This window comes from Camponotus vicinus, unplaced genomic scaffold, assembly GCF_025532165.1.
Source record: "Camponotus vicinus isolate PSW18456_S1 unplaced genomic scaffold, iyCamVici1.0 SCAF_4, whole genome shotgun sequence".
NCBI classification, from domain to species: domain Eukaryota; kingdom Metazoa; phylum Arthropoda; class Insecta; order Hymenoptera; family Formicidae; genus Camponotus; species Camponotus vicinus.
In genome coordinates, this window is record NW_028141976.1 from 16,152,414 (window position 1) to 16,177,531 (window position 25,118).

The window sequence follows — 25,118 nt, forward strand, 5'->3', positions numbered from 1 at the left end:
AAAAAGGAAAATCGACAATATTATATATTTCAATGTTATATATAATTTATTTTTTTTGGTTTTTTGGATAATTATTATTTGTTAGGAGATAGTGCATATCCTTGTTTGACACACTTAATGGTACCTTATAGAGATAATGGCCATTTAACACGGGCACAACGAAATTTTAATAGAAAATTAAGTTCTTGCCGTGTTATAATAGAAAATGCATTTGGATGCCTCAAACAGCGATTTCGACAATTGTATCATCTAAAATTAAAAGATATTATCAGAATGGTACGTGTGATACATGCATGTTGTGTACTTCACAACATGGCGAATGTGGAAGATATGGAATTTTTTGAACCACCTATAAATAATGAATATCCTGATATGGCAGCGCTGGGTCATGTTCAAGAAATGGATATACAAAGGGAACATGACAATGGAATACATATTCGTGATGAAATATGTCACAGAATATCTGATGAATAAATAAGTAAACAGTAATCAGAGTAGTAATAAGGCAATTTGTAATAAAATTAAACAATATATTGTATATTTAAACATAAATTTGTATTTTTTTATTATAATTACTTTTATAATTTATACAAACTTTTATAATTTAATGAACACAATACTAAATAAAATTGTTCTTTCTACATGAAAGTTCTGTATCTTTACTTTCCCCAGTATCTCGTCAGTGTATCTTTATTCTTAATTAATATTGCAAACAAACAAAAATTTATATCTTTATTCTCAATTAATATTGCAAACAAAAAAATTTATATATAGATAATATAATAAAAATATTTAATTCTTATATAATAAATATATGCATGTGTAACAGTAAAAAAACAAAACAAAATTTATATTATTAATAAAACAACTTATAAATTATATAACTGAAAAAAACAAAAATAAATACTGCTGTGCATACTGTTTAAATATTATTTTAAATAATATCTTATTCAGTCTTTCTTGAAACAAGTTCTCGCAGCAATTCATTTCGTTCTCGCCTTAAATTGTTTGCAGTTATTAATTGCTCTTTTATCGTATTTGTCATCTCTTCATAAATTCTTCTTCTTTGTTTATATTCATTCAACATTTCTTTTTGTATATTTACTTTTTCATTTCTTTCAACTGAAATATTCTCCGTAAGTCTATCCAAAGTTTTTTGGCACTTATCTAGCAATCGACCCGTATTGCCTACTTGTTTTCGTTTCTTTGGTAGCTGTAAAATGTGTATGTTTTTTAATCATACTGATATAAAATTATGATAATATATATGTCATTAGACTCCAATAATACTTTCTATTTTCTATTATATCTCGGCTCGAACACATCGTATCTACATATTTTGGTATCATGTTTTTTTGGTTTTGAGGAAAACTGATAACTCAATCACATTAAATGCAATAATATCACACTCAATGTGGATGTTACTATTATGTTGAATGTGATCGAATTGCTATTTCTTTTCAAAATAAAAAAAATCATAAGAGTATGTAAATACAATATGCCTAATAAAATATCTCAGCCGAAAAGGAAAAGTATTATTGGAGGCCTATATATTTGTCTGAGATTGTAATTTACAGTGTTTGTGTAGATATATCTTCAAGATGTTGATCTTGAAATCTTGATGTGGTTGCTTCATCATAATTATTTTCTTCTTGTAGCGATGTAGTTTCATTTTGATTATTTGTGTTCTGTCTGTACAAATTTTTTAAGATAAATATACAGTGTTCTCTCGTGTGATTAAATTATAAAAGAACTATTATTTAAAAAATATAAATTTTTACTGTTTATATTATGTTAAATTATATATAATAATTATTAACTTCATATTATTTTTTAAATAAAAAAAATTTCAATTTTTTCTATCAAACTTACTCTTCTTCTCTTGCCTCTGTCGGAGATATACTCATTCGAGCAGTTCTTGTTACAGTGCCTTCTTTTCCTGATTCTGCCAAAGGTTCTATATTATGTTTGTAGCCAAGTAATTCTGTTAATTCTCTGTGTAACAAAAATAAGTACATATATCTTATTAATATATTTTATATTTGTTATATTTATATTTTAATATATACTTATGTACAAATCTAAATAATATAAATTCATATTTACGTCTCATAAAAACATGTTACACGTCCTCTGCCTGTCTGTTTATTATTTAATATCATATTTTTATATGATCTCTCAAGTGATTTCCACTTATTTTCCACTTGCATTATGGTGAGATCAAATCCATGAGATTTCATGTTTTCACAAATTGTCTGCCATAACATTTTTCTTGTCTTGATCTTTCTATTAATTAATAGTTCTCTTTTCTCTTTATATAATTCTAAAAATAATTTTGTACTGGCATCTGTCCAATTAAATGTTTTATTTACATTTAAAGGTGAATGATTTTCTTTATCTACTTCACTGTTATGTAATTTGACAAATATGCATTTCTCTCCAACAGTACACTGAAGGGTTTCACAATTAAAATCAATTTCTTTATATTCTACTTGAAAACTTAAACCACCTACAAATATATTATTATATATTATTATACATAAAAACATGTTAAGTTTAATATTTATTCACTTGGTTATAGATTGAATACCTTCAGAGATACATGTAACGAATCCATCCTTATTAACTAAAATATTGCCTGCTGCATCTCTTGATATGTATCCGATTTCCATATTTTCTGAGTTTTCCATATTTGTATGGATATTTTCTATATATATACAGGGTGACCCATTTTAACTTAGGCAGCCAAATAACTCGAAAAATAAGCAAGATAGAGAAAAATGTTTTAGACAAAAGTTGTATGGTTTCGAGGGGGCCATAAGATGGTATCATTGGTTTGACCTTGAAGAGTCATTTGAAGGTCACGTGAAGGTCACTTCAATTTTTTTAAATGGAACATCCAATATATTTTTGTACATTCTTGTAGCTCATCTCGAGAGCTTTCCAAAACACTATAATTAAGTACATTTTCGTTAAGTACTTTTTGAGTTATGAGGCTTGAAATAATTTCTTAATTTTACATAAACCGTAAAATATCTTGTAAAATATTCATTTTTCGATTATCTTACCTTAATACTTTTATGTACAAAATAATGAGAGGAATCAATTGGTGTAAAGAAAACACATAGTTGTTTTTAAGAAAAAATATGGAATTGTTAATTGCAAATTACATATTTTTTCTTCGAGTTATTTGGCTGCCTAAGTTAAAATGGGTGGTCACCCTGTATATATATATGTATTATATATTTTGATCCCTCTCCGTCGTTATTCATAGCTTTCGGATAAGGGTTGTCGAATGGTTCTTCCTCGACGGACGTTGTGTGCTCGGTGTTGCTTCCTTTGACTAGTCTTGTTGGCGAATGTTCAATCGGCATACCTCTTGCCTAAATATCGCCACATGTCTTCGTTCGCCACGTGGTGCGAGGCGGGAAAAAAATATATCTCACGTCGGTGGTTACCACTATAGGGAGTCAGGTTATTAAAGACCTCCTATTAACTGTCGTTCGATGCCGGGTGGATTGATACATTCAGTTTGTCTTTATAAAAATATATTTTACAACAAAGGAATTTACAACTATGGTTTCAGTCTTTGGTAACTTCCGTCCGCTTCGGACGACGAGACACACTAGAGTGAGTGCCTCTATGTCTTTGGTGGATCGGGGCGAGGTATGTGATGGCGCTAGTGCGTTCGTAAACCCATTCATCTGTATTTTGTCCAGATGGAAGGACGCCACAATCACTCCCCTCTTAGTGACTCCGTTCATGGAGTCGCGAATCTAATTTTTCGTGCAAGATGTCCTTTCTCTGTCTCAGCTGGCGAAGGTTCTGGAAGGGAATTATCCTCGGATAGTTGTTGGTTCTCCCTAGCCCTTTCAATGAACGCCGGCTTCAATCTGTCAATGTTGATCTCAGTCGGTCGGTCCTTGTAGTTGATCCTGTACAAAAAATCAGTCAGTCTTTTGATTATGGGAAAAGGTCCTTCATATGGTTGTTCTAGGGATCTGGTCGCTCGATCGACCCTGACGAAGACATGTGTACAGTCCTCCAACTCCTTGTGAACAAAGGCCTTTTGTTTGATGTGATGCGCTGTGGGCTTCGGTCCTACTCGCCGCATTCGCTCGCGTAGTTTCTGCAGGAACATGTCCGGGCATCCTGTGGGCTCCTCGGCTGCGAAATATTCACCGGGTACCTGTAGTGTTTTTCCGTAGACCATCTCTGCTGCGGATGTCTTAATGTCGTCCTTGTAACTGTTTCGCAATCCTAAAAGTACCATAGGAAGTACATTAGTCCAATCCGTGGTGCCGTGACACATGATTGCTGCCTTGAGCGATCGGTGCCATCGCTCGATCATCCCATTTGCCTGCGGGTGATACGCTGTCGTTCGGATTTTCCGACTTCCTATTAGCTTGACCATCGCTTCAAATATTGCTGACTCGAACTGCGCTCCTCTGTCGGTTGTAATCATGTATGGTGCTCCGAATCGTGCGATCCATGTATTAAAAAATGCGTCTGTTACAGTGTCCGCTGATGTGTCCGCTATTGGTGTAGCTTCCGGCCATCTTGTTGTCCTGTCGATCATGGTTAAACAGTACCTCATTCCTTTAGAGTTGGGTAGCGGTCCTACGATGCTAGGTGTACGTGTTGGAACCTATCGTCCGGGACTGGAATTCACTCTGGAATTCTGTGATTGTGTCTGTGGACTTTCGCTCTTTGACACGGTAAGCATGTCTTGGCCCAGTTAGCAATATCTTTCTGCATACCTGGCCAAACGAATCTTTGTACGATTGTTTTCTTTGTTGTCCTTCCACTTGGGTGTGATAGATTATGTATGTTGTCGAAAATTTGCTTCCGTAATACTCTCGGTACGTATATTCGAATTTCCTTGTCGACACTGCAGTATATGGTTTTGTCTCCTCCGTCTAACCGTAGTGGCCTTAGTGAGAGTGATGTCTTAGTCTCCAGTAGAGCTCTGAGTTCCTCGTCTTTCTGCTGTTCCTCGTAAAGTTCGTCTGTTGTGACGATAACTGGTAGGTTGACTGCTTCTACTCGTGACAGTGCATCCGCTACCTGGTTTTCATGCCCTGCAATATGGACAATATTAGTAGTAATCTGACTTATAAAGTCTAATTGTCTCCTTTGCCGTTCAGAGGCTTTATTAGAAGCTTGTGAGAACGCGTATTGTAGTGGTTTGTGATCCGTTAACACAACTACGTTTCGTCCTTCTGCCATGTGTTGAAAGAATTTTAATGCGGAATAAATTGCTAGGAGTTCTCTGTCGTATGTGCTATAGTTTTGTCGTGCCTCAGATAACTTCTTAGAGAAGAATCCTAATGGCTTGTATTCTCCCTCTTGATACTGCTCCAGTACCGCTCCCATGGCTACGTTGGAAGCGTCTGTTTTGAGGAATAGTTTGGCGTTTCCTCGTGGATGAACCAGTAGGGTAGTCTCTGTTAAACGTCTTTTACTTTCATGAAAGGCTTCCTCTGCTTGTGTAGTCCACTCTATTGGCCGCTTGTCACGTTTCTTCGCTCCTGTCAGGTATCCGTTTAATGGAGCTAGAATGGCTGCTGCATTTTTGATGAATCTGTGATAGAAGTTGATGATCCCAAGATATCTCCTAAGCTCTTTTATATTGTTCGGCTTCTTGAAATCAACGATGGCTTTTACTCTATCGTTCGTCGGACGTATTCCTTCTTTGTTGACTGTGTATCCGAGATATTCGACTTCTTTTTCCGCAAATTCGCTTTTTGTCACGTTGATAGATAGTCCGTGCTCCTTTAAACGTTGTAATATTTGCTCGAGATGTTTTCGGTGTTCCTCTTCGTCTCTTGATGCTACCAACAGATCGTCGATATAGTCGTGACAAAAGTCGAGTCCTCTTAGAACTGCGTCAATAAATCTTTGGAAAGTTTGCGTTGCGTTTCGCAAACCAAATGGCATTCTGTAAAATTCATACAATCCGAATGGTGTAGTTATTGCAGTTTTATGGCAATCTTCTTCCGCTACTGGAATCTGAAAGTATGCTTTCACAAGATCTATTTTGGAGAAAACGGTGCATCCAGCTAAGTGGTATGTAAAGTCCTGTATGTGAGGTAGAGGATACTTATCCATGATCGTCACACTGTTCAATTTACGAAAATCTCCGCACGGTCTCCATTCTCCGTTGCTTTTACGTACTAGGTGTAACGGACTTGCCCATTGTGATGAAGAGGGGCGACATATTCCTTGTGCCAACATCGTCTCGAACTCTCGTTTCGCGGCTGCGTACTTTTCTGGGGGCAGTCTGCGTGGTCTTTCTGCCAATGGTGGTCCCTTGGTCACAATGTGATGTCTCACATCGTGTACGGTCTTCTTGAGCGCTGTAGGACGTGTGATTTCGATGTACCTGCGTAAGAGTTCCTTGACTTTGCATCCTTTGTCTATTGTGACAACGGTGGGCTGTTTCCCTGTGGTTATCCTTGCCTTGGTACTCAGTAGAGTCTGTTCGTCGACCAGTCTTCTGTTCTTTAGATCCGGTAGAATCCCGTGGTGCGCCAGGAAGTCTGCGCCTATGATCGGCTGTCGGACATCAGCTATGATGAACTGCCATCTAAATGAGCGTCGTAGTCCTAAATCCACTACTCGTGAGCTGCTGCCGTAAGTATTTATGATTGTGTTGTTTGCTGCGAACAGTTGAAAATCTACGGGTGTGAACTTTCCTCTCATCATCCTCTTCGGGATTACTGATATGTCTGCTCCCGTATCTATAAGGTACGTAATGCCATTCTTCTTGTCGGTTATTGCCAGGCGTTTATTATTTCTAACCACCCCGTCGACGACCGCCTGTACTCGCGACGGCGGGTTTAGTTTTCCACCGCCTTCGGCTTATTAAATGTGCAAGGTTGTGCGCATATAAACGCTTTGTCGCCGAATCTGTTGTGATAATAGCAGTACTCGGCGTTACCTTCGCGGTCTTGACGGTGATGTGAACGTTCGCGGTTGTCTGCTCGTTCTCGGCCGCTGGAATGTCCTCGCGATTTACTGCGTCGCCTATATTTATCTCTTACGGAGATTTATCTCTTACGGAGAGTTTCTTGACTTGTTTCCTCAGTTCCGCAATCTCCTGCAGGATCTGGTTGTCTGCGTCTGTCTGTTTTTCGGTGATAGTCTGGATTGCTGTCGCTGCTGGTCTGGCCATTTCTACCACCTTATCTGCCTGGGCCGCTAGCTTTGCTAAATCTTGAACTTCGCTAATTGCCAGGATGGTACGCACACTTTCTGGGAGTTGTTCCATAAATATAGATTTTAGAATTTCATCCGTTACCTGACCTGCTGCCAAATTCCGTAGACGTTGTAGGAAGATGGAGGGTTTCTCGTCTCCTAGTTCATGTGAGCCTAAAAGTCTTCTGATCTTCGTTGCACTTGTCTCTCCCAGAATCGAGCATATGCGATCTTTCAAGGTTTGATATTTGTCTTGCTCAGGTGGGTTAGTTATCAAATCCGCCACGAAGGGAAGAACGGGTTGATCAGCATTGAGTACTATGTAGCGAAATTTTGATTCGTCACTTGTTATTCGGTGTATTGCAAAAGCTGCTTCGGCTTGTGCGAACCATAATGCCGGATTGTCTTTCCAAAATGGTGGTAAGCGCACTGCCTGGACTGCGTCGATGTTTGCGCTTTTTGATCCCTCTCCGTCGTTATTCATAGCTTTCGGATAAGGGTTGTCGAATGGTTCTTCCTCGACGGACGTCGTGTGCTCGGTGTTGCTTCCTTTGACTAGTCTTGTTGGCGAATGTTCAATCGGCATACCTCTTGCCTAAATATCGCCACGTGTCTTCGTTCGCCACGTGGTGCGAGGCGGGAAAAAAATATATCTCACGTCGGTGGTTACCACTATAGGGAGTCAGGTTATTAAAGACCTCCTATTAACTGTCGTTCGATGCCGGGTGGATTGATACATTCAGTTTGTCTTTATAAAAATATATTTTACAACAAAGGAATTTACAACTATGGTTTCAGTCTTTGGTAACTTCCGTCCGCTTCGGACGACGAGACACACTAGAGTGAATGCCTCTATGTCTTTGGTGGATCGGGGCGAGGTATGTGATGGCGCTAGTGCGTTCGTAAACCCATTCATCTGTATTTTGTCCAGATGGAAGGACGCCACACTTATATTTAAAATCGTCTTAAGAACCCATTCAACCAATCAATGACCGCATTGCAGCTATTTGATTGGTTGAATGGGTTCTTAAGACGATCTTAAATATAAGAACGGACTATGAATACCGGCATAAGCGTCGTCTACAATGAGATTTTAAGGAGACCTAAGGCGTAAGACTTAAGAAATTGACCAATCACAGTCAAGTATTAAGAGAATACTCGACTGTGATTGGTCAATTTTTTAAGTCTTACGCCTTAAGTCTCCTTAAAATCTCATTGTAGACGCCGCTTTATCGATAAGTGCCTCTAAAAGTGGCATATAAGCCTTCTGATTGGCTACAGGCCACTTTTAGAAGCACTTTTATCGATAAAAGAGGATTCAGAATATGGGCCTTTGGGTGCGTCCCGATGGAGAAAAAGATAGCGGAACGGAATAGTAACGGAAAAGTAACTATATGATGGCTAACCAATCAGAAAGATTCCGTTCCGCCTTTACATGGCCGGGTTCCCCATGGCAAACATTTTACGGAACGGAATGAAAACGGAAATTATGTACTACATAATGTCATCATGTATTAATATAATATAATGAATATTTACCATGTCGCGTTAATAATAAAATTAATTAAAAAATCATTAATGATAATATTAATGTTAATTATATAATATAATGTTAATTATTGATAACAATGTTAATTATTTTATTACACGTGATTTCAGTAAATTGCTTCACCAGGTTATAGGTTATCACAGACATGATATATCTATGTAATACATGATGACATTATGTAGTACATAATTTCCGTTTTCATTCCGTTCCGTAAAATGTTTGCCATGGGGAACCCGGTCACGTAAAGGCGGAACGGAATCATTCTGATTGGTTAGCCATCATAGTTACTTTTCCGTTAAGCGGCGTCTACAATGAGATTTTAAGGAGACTTAAGGCGTAAGACTTAAGAAATTGACCAATCACAGTCAAGTATTAAGAGAATACTCGACTGTGATTGGTCAATTTTTTAAGTCTTACGCCTTAAGTCTCCTTAAAATCTCATTGTAGACGCCGCTTTACTATTCCGTTCCGCTATTTCTTTCTCCATCGGGACGAACCCTTAAGAACCTATTCAACCAATCAACGACCGCATTGCAGCTATTTGATTGGTTGAATGGGTTCTTAAGACGATCTTAAATATAAGAACGGACTATAAATACCGGCCTTAAGGGATCACCTAAAAGTGGGCCGTGACACCTCTCTTCTCTCTGGTACATCTTTGTAAGAATTATTTCTGTAAGAACATTGAAACTGCTCACTACCAAAAGAATTTATTGTATCATTACTATGGCTACGAATTCAGGATGTTGGGAAGAACAATCATCTTCCTCAGAAAAAATAGAGAGAGAAAATAGCTCACCAACAAGTGATAGTGAAGAAGAAGAGTAAGCGTATTTTTTCTGTTTTATTTTATTTTATTTTTGTAAAGAAGATATCCGACAAAAACAGTACGTGAAATCCACGTTATTACCACGTGGATATTCGAGTGGATAATCCGCTCAAAAACGGTACTAGAATCTACGTGGAATCTATGTGAAAATTTCATGAACTTTCGAGACATATTACTTTTTTCATTTTTGATAAGTGAATATCTTGGACATTTATAAAAGTATATAAATACACTCGGCCATAAGAATAATTTTATTTTTATTTATATTTTATTTTTAATATACGCAATAAATAGGCTATCTCCCATTTATCCGTTTAATTTCAAATAATCTGTTCCATATTCTGAATCCCAACAAGCGATCCAGATTATTAAACAAATTATTTTAAATTAAATCAGTTTATTAAATTAAACTGACTAAAGGACCGTCTATAATGAAAATAATATCGGTGGAGTGGACGGTGGAGTAAGGCGTAAGACTAGGAGTAATGCGAAATGGAAAAGAACCATTCGCTTACGTCTTACTCCACCGTCCACTCCATCAATATTACTTCCATTGTAGACGCCCGGTAAAAAATTTTTCATATACATATAATTAGACAAAACTGATTATATCTAGTTATACAAACTTATATATCAATTTTGTCCATATAAAAACAGATATGCTTATGTATAAATGGATATGAATATATACAGGGCGATCCTGAAAAACGTTATGTCTTTAAAATGACGTATTCCTGACACCATTCTAAGACAATTTTTCCTTTACCAAAATTTGATTTGAAGCGTAGTTTTTGAATGAGCAAAAATAGTTAGTAAATCATGCGTCGGGTACAGAAGGCAGGCAGGAGCGGCGCGGCGTGCCGCGAGCGCGGGCGCAGCTGACCGCCCGACGGGTAATTATCACCGCATGAGTCGCTAACTATTTTATCTTATAACATAAAATTATGCTTTAAATAAAATTTTGGTAAAGAAGAAAATGTCTTAGAATTACGTTAGAAATACGTGTTCCTTAAAATAACGTTATTTTAATAATGAAAAGTTGTTCCGGATCGCCGGCCGTCCGACGTTGCAATCAGCTGATTGCTACACGCGATGTGTGTATGGCGGAGTGTGTGCGTAAGAGAGAGAGAGAGAGAGAGAGAGAGAGAGAGAGAGAGAGAGGGAGGGTAGGAGGGACAGACATTCATACACACGCACGCACTTTCTTTCTCGCTCTCTTTCTCTCTTTTACGCAACACTCATACACTCTCTCATTCAGTCTCTCACTCACACTCTCTCGGTCACTCACTCACTCACTCACCTGCTTACTCACTTGCTCACTCACCTTGTAGCAGCGTAGCGAATCTTCATGCTATGTATTGTTGTTATCTGCTGCACGGTTATGATTGCTAGAGATGCGCGACACATCGAAATTTTTTCGATTATTAGTCTCACACTCGATTGACACAATACAGATTACACGATAACGAGTTTAGTGTTTATTCACTCACTATTGATTTATCGATACCAAAAATTACTTTCAAAGAAACGCGAATGCAAACTGCACATGACTCGACGCGAAGCGACGGACCGCAGAGACTGCGCGACCACAAGAGTTATGTTGCCAGAAACGCGACACGCGACATCTAACAAACGACTTGCGCGTGGCGCGTGATTGACGCGAGATAAGACGAACGATCGGCTAAAACCTTCGCATTGCGAATGCGGTAGAAAACATGAAACGTATAATGACATACTTAAAAAATTAATTATTTATTATAAATAATAACTATTTCTAATTATAATAAATAATTATTATTTTAAAAAGCATGTGTTGTACGTTATTACGTTTTCGAAATTATTGCATTCACGATGCGAAGATTTAAGTCAATCGCAAGAATAATGTAATTTTAATTACATTCATCTTATCTCGCGTCAATCACGCGCCACGCGCAAGTCGTTTGTTAGATGTCGCGTTTCTGGCAACATAACTCTTGTGGTCGCGCAGTCTCTGCGGTCCGTCGCTTCGCGTCGAGTCATGTGCAGTTTGCATTCGCGTTTATTTGAAAGTAATTTTTGGTATCGATAAATCAATAGTGAGTGAATAAACAGTAAACTCGTTATCGTGTAATCTGTATTGTGTCAATCGAGTGTGAGACTAATAATCGAAAAAATTTCGATGTGTCGCGCATCTCTAGCAATCATAACCGTGCAGCAGATAACAACAATACATAGCATGAAGATTCGCTACGCTGCTACAAGGTGAGTGAGCAAGTGAGTAAGCAGGTGAGTGAGTGAGTGAGTGACCGAGAGAGTGTGAGTGAGAGACTGAATGAGAGAGTGTATGAGTGTTGCGTAAAAGAGAGAAAGAGAGCGAGAAAAAAAGTGCGTGCGTGTGTATGAATGTCTGTCCCTCCTACCCTCCCTCTCTCTCTCTCTCTCTCTCTCTCTCTCTCTCTCTCTCTTACGCACACACTCCGCCATACACACATCGCGTGTAGCAATCAGCTGATTGCAACGTCGGACGGCCGGCGATCCGGAACAACTTTTCATTATTAAAATAACGTTATTTTAAGGAACACGTATTTCTGACGTAATTCTAAGACATTTTCTTCTTTACCAAAATTTTATTTAAAGCATAATTTTATGTTATAAGTTAAAATAGTTAGCGACTCATGCGGTGATAATCACCCGTCGGGCGGTCAGCTGCGCCCGCGCTCGCGGCACGCCGGGCCGCTCCTGCCTGCCTTCTGTACCCGACGCGTGATTTACTAACTATTTTTGCTCATAATTCAAAAACTACTCTTCAAATCAAATTTTGGTAAAGGAAAAATTGTCTTAGAATGGTGTCAGGAATACGTCATTTTAAAGACATAACGTTTTTCAGGATCTCCCTGTATATATATATATATATATATATATATATATATATATATACCTGAAAGCAACAGCGAAACGGTTGTAGAAAGCATAATATTAGAAGAAAATTTATTTTACATTTATTTATATCAACAGTGAGATAATTTTATGATTATTTATTTATTGACATCGTATCTAGATCTTTTGCAATGTGTATACGTATAAGTATATCCCAATCACAGTTATTAAGCACAAAACAAAATGTTTCACCTATCCGTTGTTCATGAGTGCATTGAGAAAAAGATAGGTACATATACATTTCGATCAAAATTTCTCGTTTATATAGAATCGTATACAATTATGCATGATTGTATCTGAACTATATTTGTTACTTATATATATTTATATATGACGCAAGACTTATATATATAATTATATATTAAACTAACAGAAATCCATATATAATTATACATAAAACATTGTGAACATTATATATGAGTATGCAAAATGCGCACTTATATATAATTATATGTAACAGTTATTGCACTTATATATAAATATATATATAATGTCCTGTACTCTATCATTTATAATTATACATATTTTTGCACAATTATATATAGTTTTGTACAATTATATTCAATTTTGCATGAATATACATGAAAAATTTTTTACCGGGCGGTCCTTAAAAGAAAAAATAAACTTCGGACCGTGTTAGTATCAGTTCTTTATATACACTTTATAACGAAAAGTTGAATACGAGTTAGCTAATTTGATGCAGCGCGGCAAAGCGAGGAAGCATATTCTATGTACATATGTACTATTACATATTTAGAAACATACAGATATAATCTTTTTTTTAGCAAACTTTTTTATCTTTCTGAAAGATTTCAGAAATATTGCAAATACAATATCCCTCCAAAAAAAACCTTACAAAGGTAAAAAAAATACGCCAAGTACATAAAAAATATTTCACCTTGTATGCAACAAAACGTTTATAAAAAAATCCCTAAAAATAATTTATAATAAAAATTTTCTCTCAAAAAATATATATTTTTCCTAAAAAAAAAATCAAAACTAAATATAAAATCAATCATTAATTAGCCAAGTACATTAGAGCAATTTATAGGGATTTGTAATTTGAAATATTTGTCACAAATTCAATCTTGCATTTATGTATTAGATTCTCGACAAAATTAAAAATGATTTTCAAAATAAGTTCAATACTTTGTATGATATATAAAAATACATTATTATACAGGGTGACCCATTTTAACTTAGGCAGCCAAATAACTCGAAAAATAAGCAAGATAGAGAAAAATGTTTTAGACAAAAGTTGTATGGTTTCGAGGGGGCCATAAGATGGTATCATTGGTTTGACCTTGAAGAGTCATTTGAAGGTCACGTGAAGGTCACTTCAATTTTTTTAAATGGAACATCCTATATATTTTTGTACATTCTTGTAGCTCATCTCGAGAGCTTTCCAAAACACTATAATTAAGTACATTTTCGTTAAGTACTTTTTGAGTTATGAGGCTTGAAATAATTTCTTAATTTTACATAAACCGTAAAATATCTTGTAAAATATTCATTTTTCGATTACCTTACCTTAATAGTTTTATGTACAAAATAATGAGAGGAATCAATTGGTGTAAAGAAAACACATAGTTGTTTCGAAGAAAAAATATGTAATTTGCAATTAACAATTCCATATTTTTTCTTAAAAACAACTATGTGTTTTCTTTACACCAATTGATTCCTCTCATTATTTTGTACATAAAAGTATTAAGGTAAGATAATCGAAAAATGAATATTTTACAAGATATTTTACGGTTTATGTAAAATTAAGAAATTATTTCAAGCATCATAACTCAAAAAGTACTTAACGGAAAGGTACTTAATTATAGTGTTTTGGAAAGCTCTCGAAATAAGCTACAAGAATGTACAAAAATATATAGGGTATTCCATTTAAAAAAATTGAAGTGACCTTCACGTGACCTTCAAATGACTCTTCAAGGTCAAACCAATGATACCATCTTATGGCCCCCTCGAAACTATACAACTTTTGTCTAAAACATTTTTCTCTATCTTGCTTATTTTTCGAGTTATTTGGCTGCCTAAGTTAAAATGGGTCACCCTGTATATCTTCAAAAGCATCAGAGCGATCTTTCTTACGATTAAATCTGTGAGTTAACAATGAAGATGCTATACGTGAATCACTTACTAATTTTTGTAACTGTGACTCTAATGATATGGACAATAAAAAATTTGACGGCTTAGACACATCAACATTATTATCACAATAAGAACAATGCACAAATTCTGGCAAACAACTCTTTTCCCCTAAGTACACTTCACACGTTGGACAATAGATATGATAAGATATGCTTTCCTTTTCTTTCTCTATGTATTGAAAGTATTTGTACTTTGTTTCTGGAATATCTTCCTTGTCGTACATTGAGTTGACCATTCGGAGAATGTCAAGCTGTGTTTCCCATGTTAAATTATGCTTCACTTCTAATACGAGGCACATAAAAATAACATCACCAAGTGTAGTGTTTGTACAATCACACAACCCTGGCAAAAATGAGACGTTTGTTTGGCGTTTACATGAACGTTTGTGGAAGTTCGTCGAGAGTTTAAAAACGATTAGTAAAGAGTTTGTAGAACAAAAATTGCAACACTTTAGCGTTTAAAAGACGTTTGTACGTTATAGCGTAATCGTAAACGTTTGAAAAGTCTGAGTAAACTCTGTACACGAAGATGTATCAACGTTTACTGAACGTACTCTGAAAAATGTTACCTCAGCATTGCAAAACTTTCATGTAACATTATATAAAGAGTTTGTAGAACAAAAATTGCAACACTGCAGCGTTTGATAAGCATTCAAAACCCAACAGCGTTATGTAAGTGCTCTTACAAAGTTTGAAAAGCATATAAACTCTCAGAAAACCCTCACTCAACGGTTGTTAACGCTTTATAAAGTTTCTTATTTTCGCCAGGGAATCTTTCTGAAAGTTTCTTATTCTTCGTTTCCATATTGCTGTGATCAATAGGTTTTGATGAGGTATCATTGGACAAGGAGTCTTTTTCTGATGATGAGGCAGACTCTGAATCTTTTAATGATGAATCCAAGACAATCTTTCTAATTTCCTCATTATTGTTGGATGAAATATTAGATTTAGTTGATTCTGTTACATCCCAGATAGCACATGGACGTTCCATTGACGTCCAGTGGATGTCCGAGTTCGGACATTGGGACATCCAAAAGACGTGTGAATTAAGTTTGACGGACATTTATTGAACGCCCATAAGGCGTCGGTTTGTCACAACTTCGGACGTTCAAAATAATACTCAAAAAATGACCTAAAATGGACGTCATTTTCAGTGCCCTACTCTTCCAGATTATTGTTGAAATAAACATCAAAAATTCATAAACTCAGAAAAAAGTTTATATTTAATTATGTATAATTGTGTAGATATAATTATGTATGGATTTTGACCTAATTTAATCATATATAAAAAATTATTCTTTATTATACATAAATAAATCGCATTATGCATCCTTCATAACATATAAAACATAAACTTTTTGGCCCAACAAAATTAAATAATATAATAAAATAATATAATTTATCTATTTCATATAAAACTTTACATAAAATTCATGTAAAAATTTTATTTATATTTATACTTGCTTATTGCACTCTACATTTTAATTAGGTAATTTAAATATGTAAAGTGCAACAACCAAGTTTAAATAGGTACCGGATTATTTTCGTTTATTCGCCGGACATTTACTTGTCCGATTTATAAAATCAATTTAATATCTGAAGCTCTTGCAATGAGATCAGAAATTAAATTGAACAATATATCTTTAATTTTATTTATTACCCTTTGCAAACTTTATATAATTCTCATAACTAAAACTTAAATACGAGAAAGATTGCGCATCGCACGTCGCGTAGCGGTAAACGAACGAACTAATACATCCTTGTGTGGTCGTGCGAAACTTTGACATCCAAGATTGGACATCTTGTGGACGTCCAAATATTGGCCATTAACGGATGTCTGGAATCGGATGTACGATAAACGTTCATTTCATGTCCATGGACGTGCAGATGTAAAATGGACATAAAATGAACGTCCATAGAATGTTCTGTGCTATCTGGGATTAATGACTTCATTTATTCCATTAGAATTGCTCTAAAAAAAGAATTAAATGTAAAATGAAAATAAAATAGTCATTAAGAAAATGAGTATTCTTCTTTTACTAAAATGTAATATTCAGAATTCCAAAAAATTATTGCATACCTGCCAAGAATATGATGCACATGAATCATCAATAATTCTACTGACAGATATGAAATTGTCTTGTAATATTGCACCTGTCCTCTCAACATCATTCTGTGACATTGTTGTAGATGATGTATTCTAAAACGAAATAATATTTTCAGTGAAAAAATATGTTACACTGCGAAACTTCCACGCAAAAAATTTGTCGATTAATAATTTAATATTTTAGCTTATTCGATATCAAGTATACAAAAACATCAAATTATCACTTTTGAGGTTAATAAAGACTAATTATATAAAAATTATATTAAAATGTTATTATACGTATTTGCCAAATAAGAGCAAAATCAGAAAGATCGATCTTTTTTGTACACCTGATGCAAAATGATCCTAGTATTGCTTTAACAGGAAAACTTCGAAAAAGCGATACAATTAAAAAATAAACAATACCTCATTAGAATTATAAAAGATTGTTCGATATTCTGATGACATTCTTCGTTGTCGCCGACGATAAGCGGTGGAGCGAGGGATATTTTCTTCAGTGTACAAAAAACGTTTGTATCGTCCCATTTCAAATATTTTTCAATGATATTTTCAATTATATTTCAGATAATATTTTCCAATGTTAAGATGCCGGTGTCTACTGAAAGCAATGGTGGCAGATAGGATTTTCTCGCATGTGCAGCGAACGCGGTCTTAATATATTATACCATTTTGTCTGTATTATTCTTCATGTCTGTACTATATTTCATTGGCTGCGTTCAGCAGAAAAAGCTGCTTTACAACTGTTGTAAAATTTGTGAGCCTGATTGGTGTATGCTCTTAATTTTGGCTGAATCTAAGAGTATACACCAATCAGATTCACGAATTTTACGACAAAGCAGATTGTCCTGCTGAACGCAGCCATTAAGGCCGCGTTCGCTGCACATGCGCAAAACTTCTAACCTACCTGCCAACACTGACTCTCCTATGCTTGCGACATGTCCAGACATGTTTATATGATCGTGTACAGAAGTGCGAGCTCTTCCGTGAATCCGTTTTGTGTGCGAGAACTGCAATTGAATGACCTGTATCTATATATATCTAATCTTTGAATCAATAACTATTCGGACAATTAAAGAAATATCTATTGTTTATTTTCACCTTTATCATGAGTGAAGTGAACAATTCCGAGTGGTATGCATTGGTGAAGTATAAAAGTGGCGGTAAAACAGAAGTAGTGCCAGTGCATAAAATTAGAATGAAAATCGGGAAAAGTGAACGGATAGCATTCAATCCGAAGTCTTTGACGGATTTTGATAAGACAATATTTTATACCGTTAACACTGCGCACGGCAGCAAAGACGGAAAAGAGCACAAGTGGTATGCTCTAATCGGTTTGCTTGCTGGTAAGTAATAAAATAACGATAAAAATAATAATAATAATAGTAATAATAGTAACAATAATAATAATAATAATAGTATAATAATATTAGTAACTTAGTCTTTACTTTCTGTTTTATAGAATCTCGAGAGGCATTGAAGCATGCCATGAGTATAAAGAGAATTAGTTGGCCTAACCTATTGGGTAAAGATGAATCGGAACCAAATTCAACTGATGATGCTACGTTAAAACAAACTAATATGAACTCATATAATATGACTATCAGCAGCACTCGTGATTCAAATGTAAGTATAATTTTTGCAAATGTTTGACATATAATCATTTAGTTATATTGATATATCTTTTTTTTCTTTCAGAAAAATAAAAAAATGATCAAGAAAAATGCTACTGATGCAATCCATGAAAAAATATTATCATCTAGGAGATTGAATCCAAGTGATGCATCAGTGAGCATAACAGATGATGAAGATATAATTGAACATTTGTTGCTAGAGAATAAAGAATTAAAATCTGCATTAAAAGCAGAACAAATGTGGAATAATCCATCTGGAGACGTGAAGGATTATATTAACATTCTCAAAGAATATCTGCAAAGAATTGAAGCAAAAGTAGAAAAAATGCAAGACAATTTTCAGGATAAATTGAATAGTGCAGGAAAAGTGAACTTGGAAAAATTCGCGGAGTTAGAGAGAAAAATGACAGATGTAGGGGACTCAATAAGTAAGTTTCCACATCCTTACTCACAGTACGTGCAACATTGGTTGAACAGTTTTCCCGAAAATGGAAATATTCAAGATTAATAAACTTAAAGTAATATATTACGTGCATATATTGATAATAAATAATAGTAATATTAATTTATAAAATTAGTAATTAAAATAATTAATATAGTATCACAGATGGCTATAATTAAAAAATTCACTTGTGTAATAGTTGTGATATTTTCATGTAAGTTGGGCATGATAACTGTCAAAACTGTCAATAATTTTTAGACTACTTATATATGAGTCCTATTGTAAGATGCAAAAAATATAATACATTGTTGAATTGATATTTCTTAAATCAATCACACATTGATTGATGTAGTTGCTGAACACGTTTAATTTCGAGATATTTAGCTTACTTGTACAAAATTAAGAAGGCATAAATAACACACACACATGTGTGTTGTGTGCTGCAAAGAAAGGAAGGAAGTGCGCTGTGCACTTGCGCCACTAACGAAAAGAATGCGCGGGAGAACAAAATACATGCAGTAAGCAACGAAAACATAAAGATACAATAAACTAAAATAATCAATACAATTTTATCTTACAACATACATGATTGCCACCTCAAAAAGTAAAAGGTCTGGAAAACGTGAATATTCGATTTGGAAAACCTGAAACAAGAATTTGTAAGTAATGTGTATGACAATTCTGGTAGAGACCACTACGCGATGCAACATGCAGAATTCTTATGCAATATAATGCTCCATGTGTTATGGCAGAGTGTTGGTACGTTGTTGTACACGATCCAATTGTAGTTGGTTTCGTATTTATCTTAATATGTTGTTTGATTAAGTTAGGCTTTGCTTTTATTTCAAGCATGAATTTCAAGCAGTCATTTGTATTCTCTCGCTAACTCTGAAAGTCTTCTCCACTTTGAAATGATAGTGTTTTTAAAATTATATAGTTCGCAGTCTTGTACTGTTCTTGTGTGATGAATGACATGTTTTTATTTTATTTTATTTTCATACATAGCACACTGGTATCACTCACAGAATTTCTTAATTAATATTTGATTTTTGTCTTACATCTTTCTATACTTGAAGAATGAAAGTTTTAAGGCTATTTTCTACATTAAAATCAGTTTTAAGCTGTCTTATGTGTGATTTTGTATATGAAGTAAAAAATATACTTTGAAATAGAAATGGTTATCACTAGTACTTATTTATGTTATAGGAAAGAAGCCACTACTGTCTTCTACAAGTTCAGCCTCCACCAGTGAAGTTCCGTCAGACATAGAAGAAAAGGTGAGTTTAATGCTATTCTGTAAGTGAGGGTTAAAGGAGTACGTTTGTGCAATACTTTTTATTTGTTTCCTATTCATCTAATTTTATTAACTTCATGTATTCTCTTCTATCATCTGCAGATATCTCTTGGAGATGGAGTTCTCTGTTCCAAAGTAGCATATAACAAATTAGTACATGTAGAAGAAAGCCACGCTGATTGGGCATGTGCTCTTCTGAAAGGAGTCTTCGGTGACAAAGCGCACCGTATGAGGGTGCGAATCAGCAGAAAATATACTGAGAACGAGAGATTCCCAACGAATTTCCTTATGGTGGCCAAGTGTAAATAACTGTTTTACACAGATTTTTTAAAATCATACGATAATTTTTAATTATACTAAAAACTTACTTTTTTTACAGCCCTGCATCGCGATTGGCTAGGAAAACAGAAGATTAAGGATAAGAATGGACAATTGCATCTAAAATACTCAGCCACAGAAGTGGAAAAGTATGTGAATGAACTCCCCGCGTATCTCGCGGATCGGGCTTATGATATGCAGGGTCCTCGGGGCGCCAACGCAAGGAAAGAAAGTGGAAACCTCAACGCCTCTGAGCATAGGCGAAGTGGATCCACTGAGCTAAAGCGCAAATATAGGAAAAGGGGTCAGTCCTTACTTGAAATGCAGCAATTCCAACAACTACCACATCCACAGCAACCTAGTATTCAACAGCCACTCCCATCTCAACAACAGCAACCACCACACCAGGAACCGCCATTCCAACAACAGTTATCACAAACCTCATTACAGCAATACCAATCGCTCGATTCGTCAGATATTCCGCTATCAATACCAGAAACAGTAGCGATGACAGTTGAAAATTTTGAGTATGTACTATTAAATTTGAGTACAATTTTGTAAAATATTTTATTGATTTGTTTTTAACATTTTTCCCTTGTTTTCAGGACTACTGCAACCACATTTACTACTCTTTAAGCCTTTTTCTTATTAATTTCAATTATTATTCTTTTTATTTGATTGTTATTAAAAGGATTTAATTTTTTTTGTTTGAAATGCTTTGTATACAGCTTGCACATTTTGTTAAATTATTTGAAAACTTTTAATGTTTAATACATTCATATTGTATGAATCTTTGTTTTCCAGCATATTGTATTGTAATTTGGTTGTGATCTAATATAAGTATTTCAATATATCTACTATTTCAATATAATAATATTATTATTACAGTATTTTAATAATAGTAATAATAGTATATATATATATATATATATATATATATATATATATATTTATAATATTTTAATATAATAAATGATTTTTTGTCTATATAATGATTTTATTTTTGTCTTCTATTTTACTATATTTTTTCCTCTTTTAGAAGATAGTGTAAAGAACGTTTGCTATGGACATGTGAACGTTCAGTAATTGTTAGGGTCATTCCAAAATACACTCAAATGTCCCGGTGCTAATTGCCAAACTATTGCGATCCAATTAGCATCGAATGCTAATCGGATCGCAATGGTTTGGCAACTGGCAGGACATTTGCAACGTATATTCTAGAATGACCCTAACAATTACTGAACGTTCACAAATCTATAGCAAACGGTTTTTACGCAGTCTTTTAACGACAAGAGTAAACGCTCATTAATCGCTTAATAGAGGATGCACGCAGTTTCCAAAGATAAAATTAAACACTTAATAGAGGATCTATAAATGTTTTTAAGAACTCTTTGCATACGCCATGTAAACGCTATGCAAACTCTCAAAAACGCTATGTACAAACGTCTTTCAAACGCTGCAGTGTTGCAATTTTTGTTCTACAAACTCTTTACTAATCGTTTTTAAACTCTCGATGAACTTCCACAAACGTTCATGTAAACGCCAAACAAACGTTCATGAAACGTCTCATTTTCGCCAGGGTGACACTTGGCGGTCCGTCACAAGGATCGCGAGATCCGACCGAGAATGAATTTGGGCCCTCGTTCTCCCCTAATTTAGGGAGAGAGCGGCTATTGGAGGCGAGATTATACTCGCCTCCCGTGCGTACAAATTTATTTGTTAGCGTTAAGATTAGGCTTAAGAGCGGGCACGATGGGAAACGCTGACGGGATCTCATCCGGTGGCTCAAAATTGAGGAAGAAGTACAGGATACAAGGAAACGGGCGAGCGGAGGCGCCGACTAAAAGGAACACGCCAAGCTAAGTATTATTATTTAATTGCGTCAATAATAAAGTCCACTTAAGACTACCGCTGCCGCCCCTGTAAACATTCACATGCCCAACAGGTACGGGGAACAATTGAGGGGAAGGCCAACCAGCGGACGAAAACTGACACTGAGACCCCGAGTCGGAGTCATCTCGGCCGGAACAGCGCTAAAGAAGAACATTTTAAATAACGGCGAGTGGCTGCCGAAAGTATCCCTCCTGACGGGCCTCGACGAGAGGAATTATGGAAAATAAAAGAGGAAACGGGGTGCGACAAGCACATGTACAGCCCTGAAGGCCGCAGGATTAAATGGGCCACACGACGATCCTGAGGGTTGCGGAAGCGCCACAGGTGGCCTAGTTACGCATTAATTTGCTAGCGTGATTCCGACGGGCCTTCCGCTCGCCACTGTTCGGCGGACCGGCGAAGGGAACGACAGCCCAAAATTATCGATCCGACACGTGGATGCCGAGAGCACGGAGAACCGCAAGGAGTCACCGGTGAGACAAGCGTCGACCCCATCTGGCCGTCTTTGTTAAATAATTCAGGTAGAATTCGCTCGAACAATGTCGGTGCCGTATAGCTGCCGTCATTAAATTTATTGTAAAATTCCTTTTCTGCGTTCTCGATATTTGCGTCTTAGAGTACGACGGCCGGCCGAAAGACTTTGTTCGAGCTTTCGTAAAATTAAGTGCCCTCTCTCCCAGTTGCGCGCCGACAGTCACTGTAAATGTTTATTTGTACAATTATTACTGTTGATTGTAAATTTTTACCCGTTAAAAGTATTGTAACCGAGCTCACACACATACGGCGATCTCGATATTCGATAGCTGGCAATTGCGTTGCAGCGTCGACTCGCATTCCGTGTATTATATCATAGAGAGTAATTGTTCGCGTTTGATCTAGTGTCTTTTATTAATTAATCGAGTCGTGTCTAAATTCTTTTCGTTAACGTGTAACATACCGGTAATTGATAATCCAATTCATTGTGTAAAGAATTCACTCATTTTGCGTCCGACTGTTTATTCTAATCTTATAATTCGCTCTCTTTCTTTCACGCAGGGTAAATAACATTAACCGGGCGAGTAGTGCGGTAATCATTATTAAAAATTTGTCTAAATTCCTAGCTGTCGAGGCTCCGACAAGCCTCGCATAGCGCGGAATTCCAAAAACTTTCTCAACGCTTTTTGTCAATGCTGGACATGTGATACCGCGGTGCTTGTACCCGCACACCGGCCCGTTGCTGCCGATGATAAAATAACTAAAATCGATTGTATAATTTTTCTTCTCCAACCGCCCGCGTCGATTTGATATCCAATAATAATGTTCATAATTATCTACGCCAAATATATTTTAACTTTTATTATCTTAATAGCTTGTGTTATTTTCAGCGACCTTGCATTCTCGATCCTTCCTAATTAAATTGGAAATTAAACGGACCGCCCCTCTACCATTCTCGATACGGGGCTAGCCGAGTGTCCGTCGCGATAGCTTTGAAATTCTTTCGCTTTCTTTTAAGTATCGTATATCGTCCAAAGACTTTATTAGAGCGGTGCGTATTCCCGCACCTGGCGCCCATGCAAATTTAGAGTTGAAGTTTTGAAGAGAAATCGCGCCGAAGGTATGCCGTGGGCCAAAATCACCGGCCACAATTATCAGCCCAATATCAAAAAAATAAACGGTCACAATATATATATAATGTAAATAAACTTAAAAGCAATTACACAGATTTTGGAATAAAAGAGATTGCATTTCTGTTTATCTTTTTATATATCTGAATATATATAATAAATAATAGAGTAATAAATAGAATATATAATAAATTTTCCGGGTAAAAAAAGAAAAAGAGAAAAATTTATCAATTATTTCAGTAATTTAATTAATTACTTAAATAATTATTTTATAATGATTCATTTGCAAAAATTTTTACAGTAATGAAAAATTGGAAATATATCAAAACTTACTAATCATTTCACCATTGAAATTAATGATGACAGGATCAGTATTCCAATGAGATCTTGCAACAACTTCTGGAAATCATAGAAATGCCACTTGCGGCATCTGAGCTGGTTATAAGGTTTAAACCTTATAAGGTTCTGGCATTAAATATATCGACGCCATAAGCAATTCAATTACAACTTCCGATACGTGAGTATCATCTAACAATTGTGCTGATAACCACCGTTTTGCCAAACGGCAAGCAGGACCGAATGATGGTTGTTGAGAATGCAATCTATGAAAATGAAAATTGAAGATATATATCACGGAATGTCTATTTCAAATCTTATAAAAAATTTGCTGAACAGTCTCTCTCTGATCTTTCAGATATTTTTGTTAAAAATTTTAGATAAAAAGAGAGAATATCCTAAAGATTTTTTTAGTACAATTTTCTAAAATTAGTTTATTATTGTATATATACTGTATATATATATACAGGGTGAGTCAAAAGTATGTTTTAAAAATTTGTGAGCGTGTTCCTGGATAAAAAGGAAGAACAAATGTTCATATGAACATATGGTCGCAAATGCTTTGTTGTCGAGATAATGGACATAAATCAGCAGTATCAAATAATGCTTTATTTGAACGTTTACAATTTTGTTATTGTTGTTTTTTTTGTTTTTTGTTTTTTTTTGTTTTTTTTGTTGGTAGTGTGGTTTGGTTTGGTTGGGTGGGGGGGGTAGGGGGGGTGGATGGCGCATTCGTAACAATAACAAAATTGTAAACGTTCAAATAAAGCATTATTTGATACTGCTGATTTATGTCCATCATCTCGACAACAAAGCATTTGCGACCATATGTTCATATGAACA

General features: G+C 35.5%; 4 protein-coding genes and 1 pseudogene across 6 annotated transcripts; 2 read left to right on the forward strand and 3 right to left on the reverse strand.

Moving 5' to 3' along the window:
- Positions 1-533: 533 nt before the first annotated feature.
- Positions 534-2,710, reverse strand: LOC145969929 (uncharacterized). Its single transcript, XM_083096270.1, has 5 exons — positions 2,591-2,710; positions 2,107-2,509; positions 1,873-1,995; positions 1,576-1,692; positions 534-1,213 (listed from the first exon to the last, which is right to left on the reverse strand). The coding sequence occupies exons 1-5, from the start codon at positions 2,688-2,690 to the stop codon at positions 1,189-1,191; spliced, it is 768 nt and encodes a 255-aa protein (XP_082952396.1). The 5' UTR covers positions 2,691-2,710; the 3' UTR covers positions 534-1,188.
- Positions 2,711-6,842: 4,132 nt separating this feature from the next.
- On the reverse strand, positions 6,843-8,160 carry LOC145969930 (uncharacterized; annotated as a pseudogene).
- A 6,352-nt stretch (positions 8,161-14,512) lies between these two features.
- On the reverse strand, positions 14,513-17,835 carry LOC145971274 (uncharacterized). Of its 3 annotated transcripts, XR_014438830.1 has the most exons (4): positions 17,662-17,835; positions 17,163-17,355; positions 16,731-16,850; positions 15,851-16,622 (listed from the first exon to the last, which is right to left on the reverse strand). XR_014438830.1 is itself a non-coding variant. In XM_083098775.1 (3 exons), exon 3 carries the CDS (start codon positions 15,711-15,713, stop codon positions 15,372-15,374), a length of 342 nt encoding a protein of 113 aa, XP_082954901.1. In that variant the 5' UTR covers positions 15,714-16,622; positions 16,731-16,850; positions 17,163-17,580; the 3' UTR covers positions 14,513-15,371. The 3 variants fall into 3 exon arrangements, 2 of the variants coding, with proteins under 2 accessions (XP_082954901.1, XP_082954902.1); XM_083098775.1 differs by lacking the exon at positions 17,662-17,835 and having other exon boundaries at positions 14,513-16,622; positions 17,163-17,580; XM_083098776.1 differs by lacking the exon at positions 17,662-17,835 and having other exon boundaries at positions 17,163-17,563.
- LOC145971272 (uncharacterized) lies at positions 17,460-19,147 on the forward strand. Its single transcript, XM_083098773.1, has 3 exons — positions 17,460-18,100; positions 18,217-18,380; positions 18,453-19,147. The coding sequence occupies exons 1-3, from the start codon at positions 17,863-17,865 to the stop codon at positions 18,894-18,896; spliced, it is 846 nt and encodes a 281-aa protein (XP_082954899.1). The 5' UTR covers positions 17,460-17,862; the 3' UTR covers positions 18,897-19,147.
- A 135-nt stretch (positions 19,148-19,282) lies between these two features.
- LOC145971273 (uncharacterized) lies at positions 19,283-21,289 on the forward strand. The gene is made up of 5 exons (XM_083098774.1): positions 19,283-19,589; positions 20,037-20,107; positions 20,227-20,425; positions 20,504-20,969; positions 21,048-21,289. Exons 1-5 carry the CDS (start codon positions 19,532-19,534, stop codon positions 21,076-21,078), a joined length of 825 nt encoding a protein of 274 aa, XP_082954900.1. The 5' UTR covers positions 19,283-19,531; the 3' UTR covers positions 21,079-21,289.
- The last annotated feature ends 3,829 nt before the right edge of the window (positions 21,290-25,118 follow it).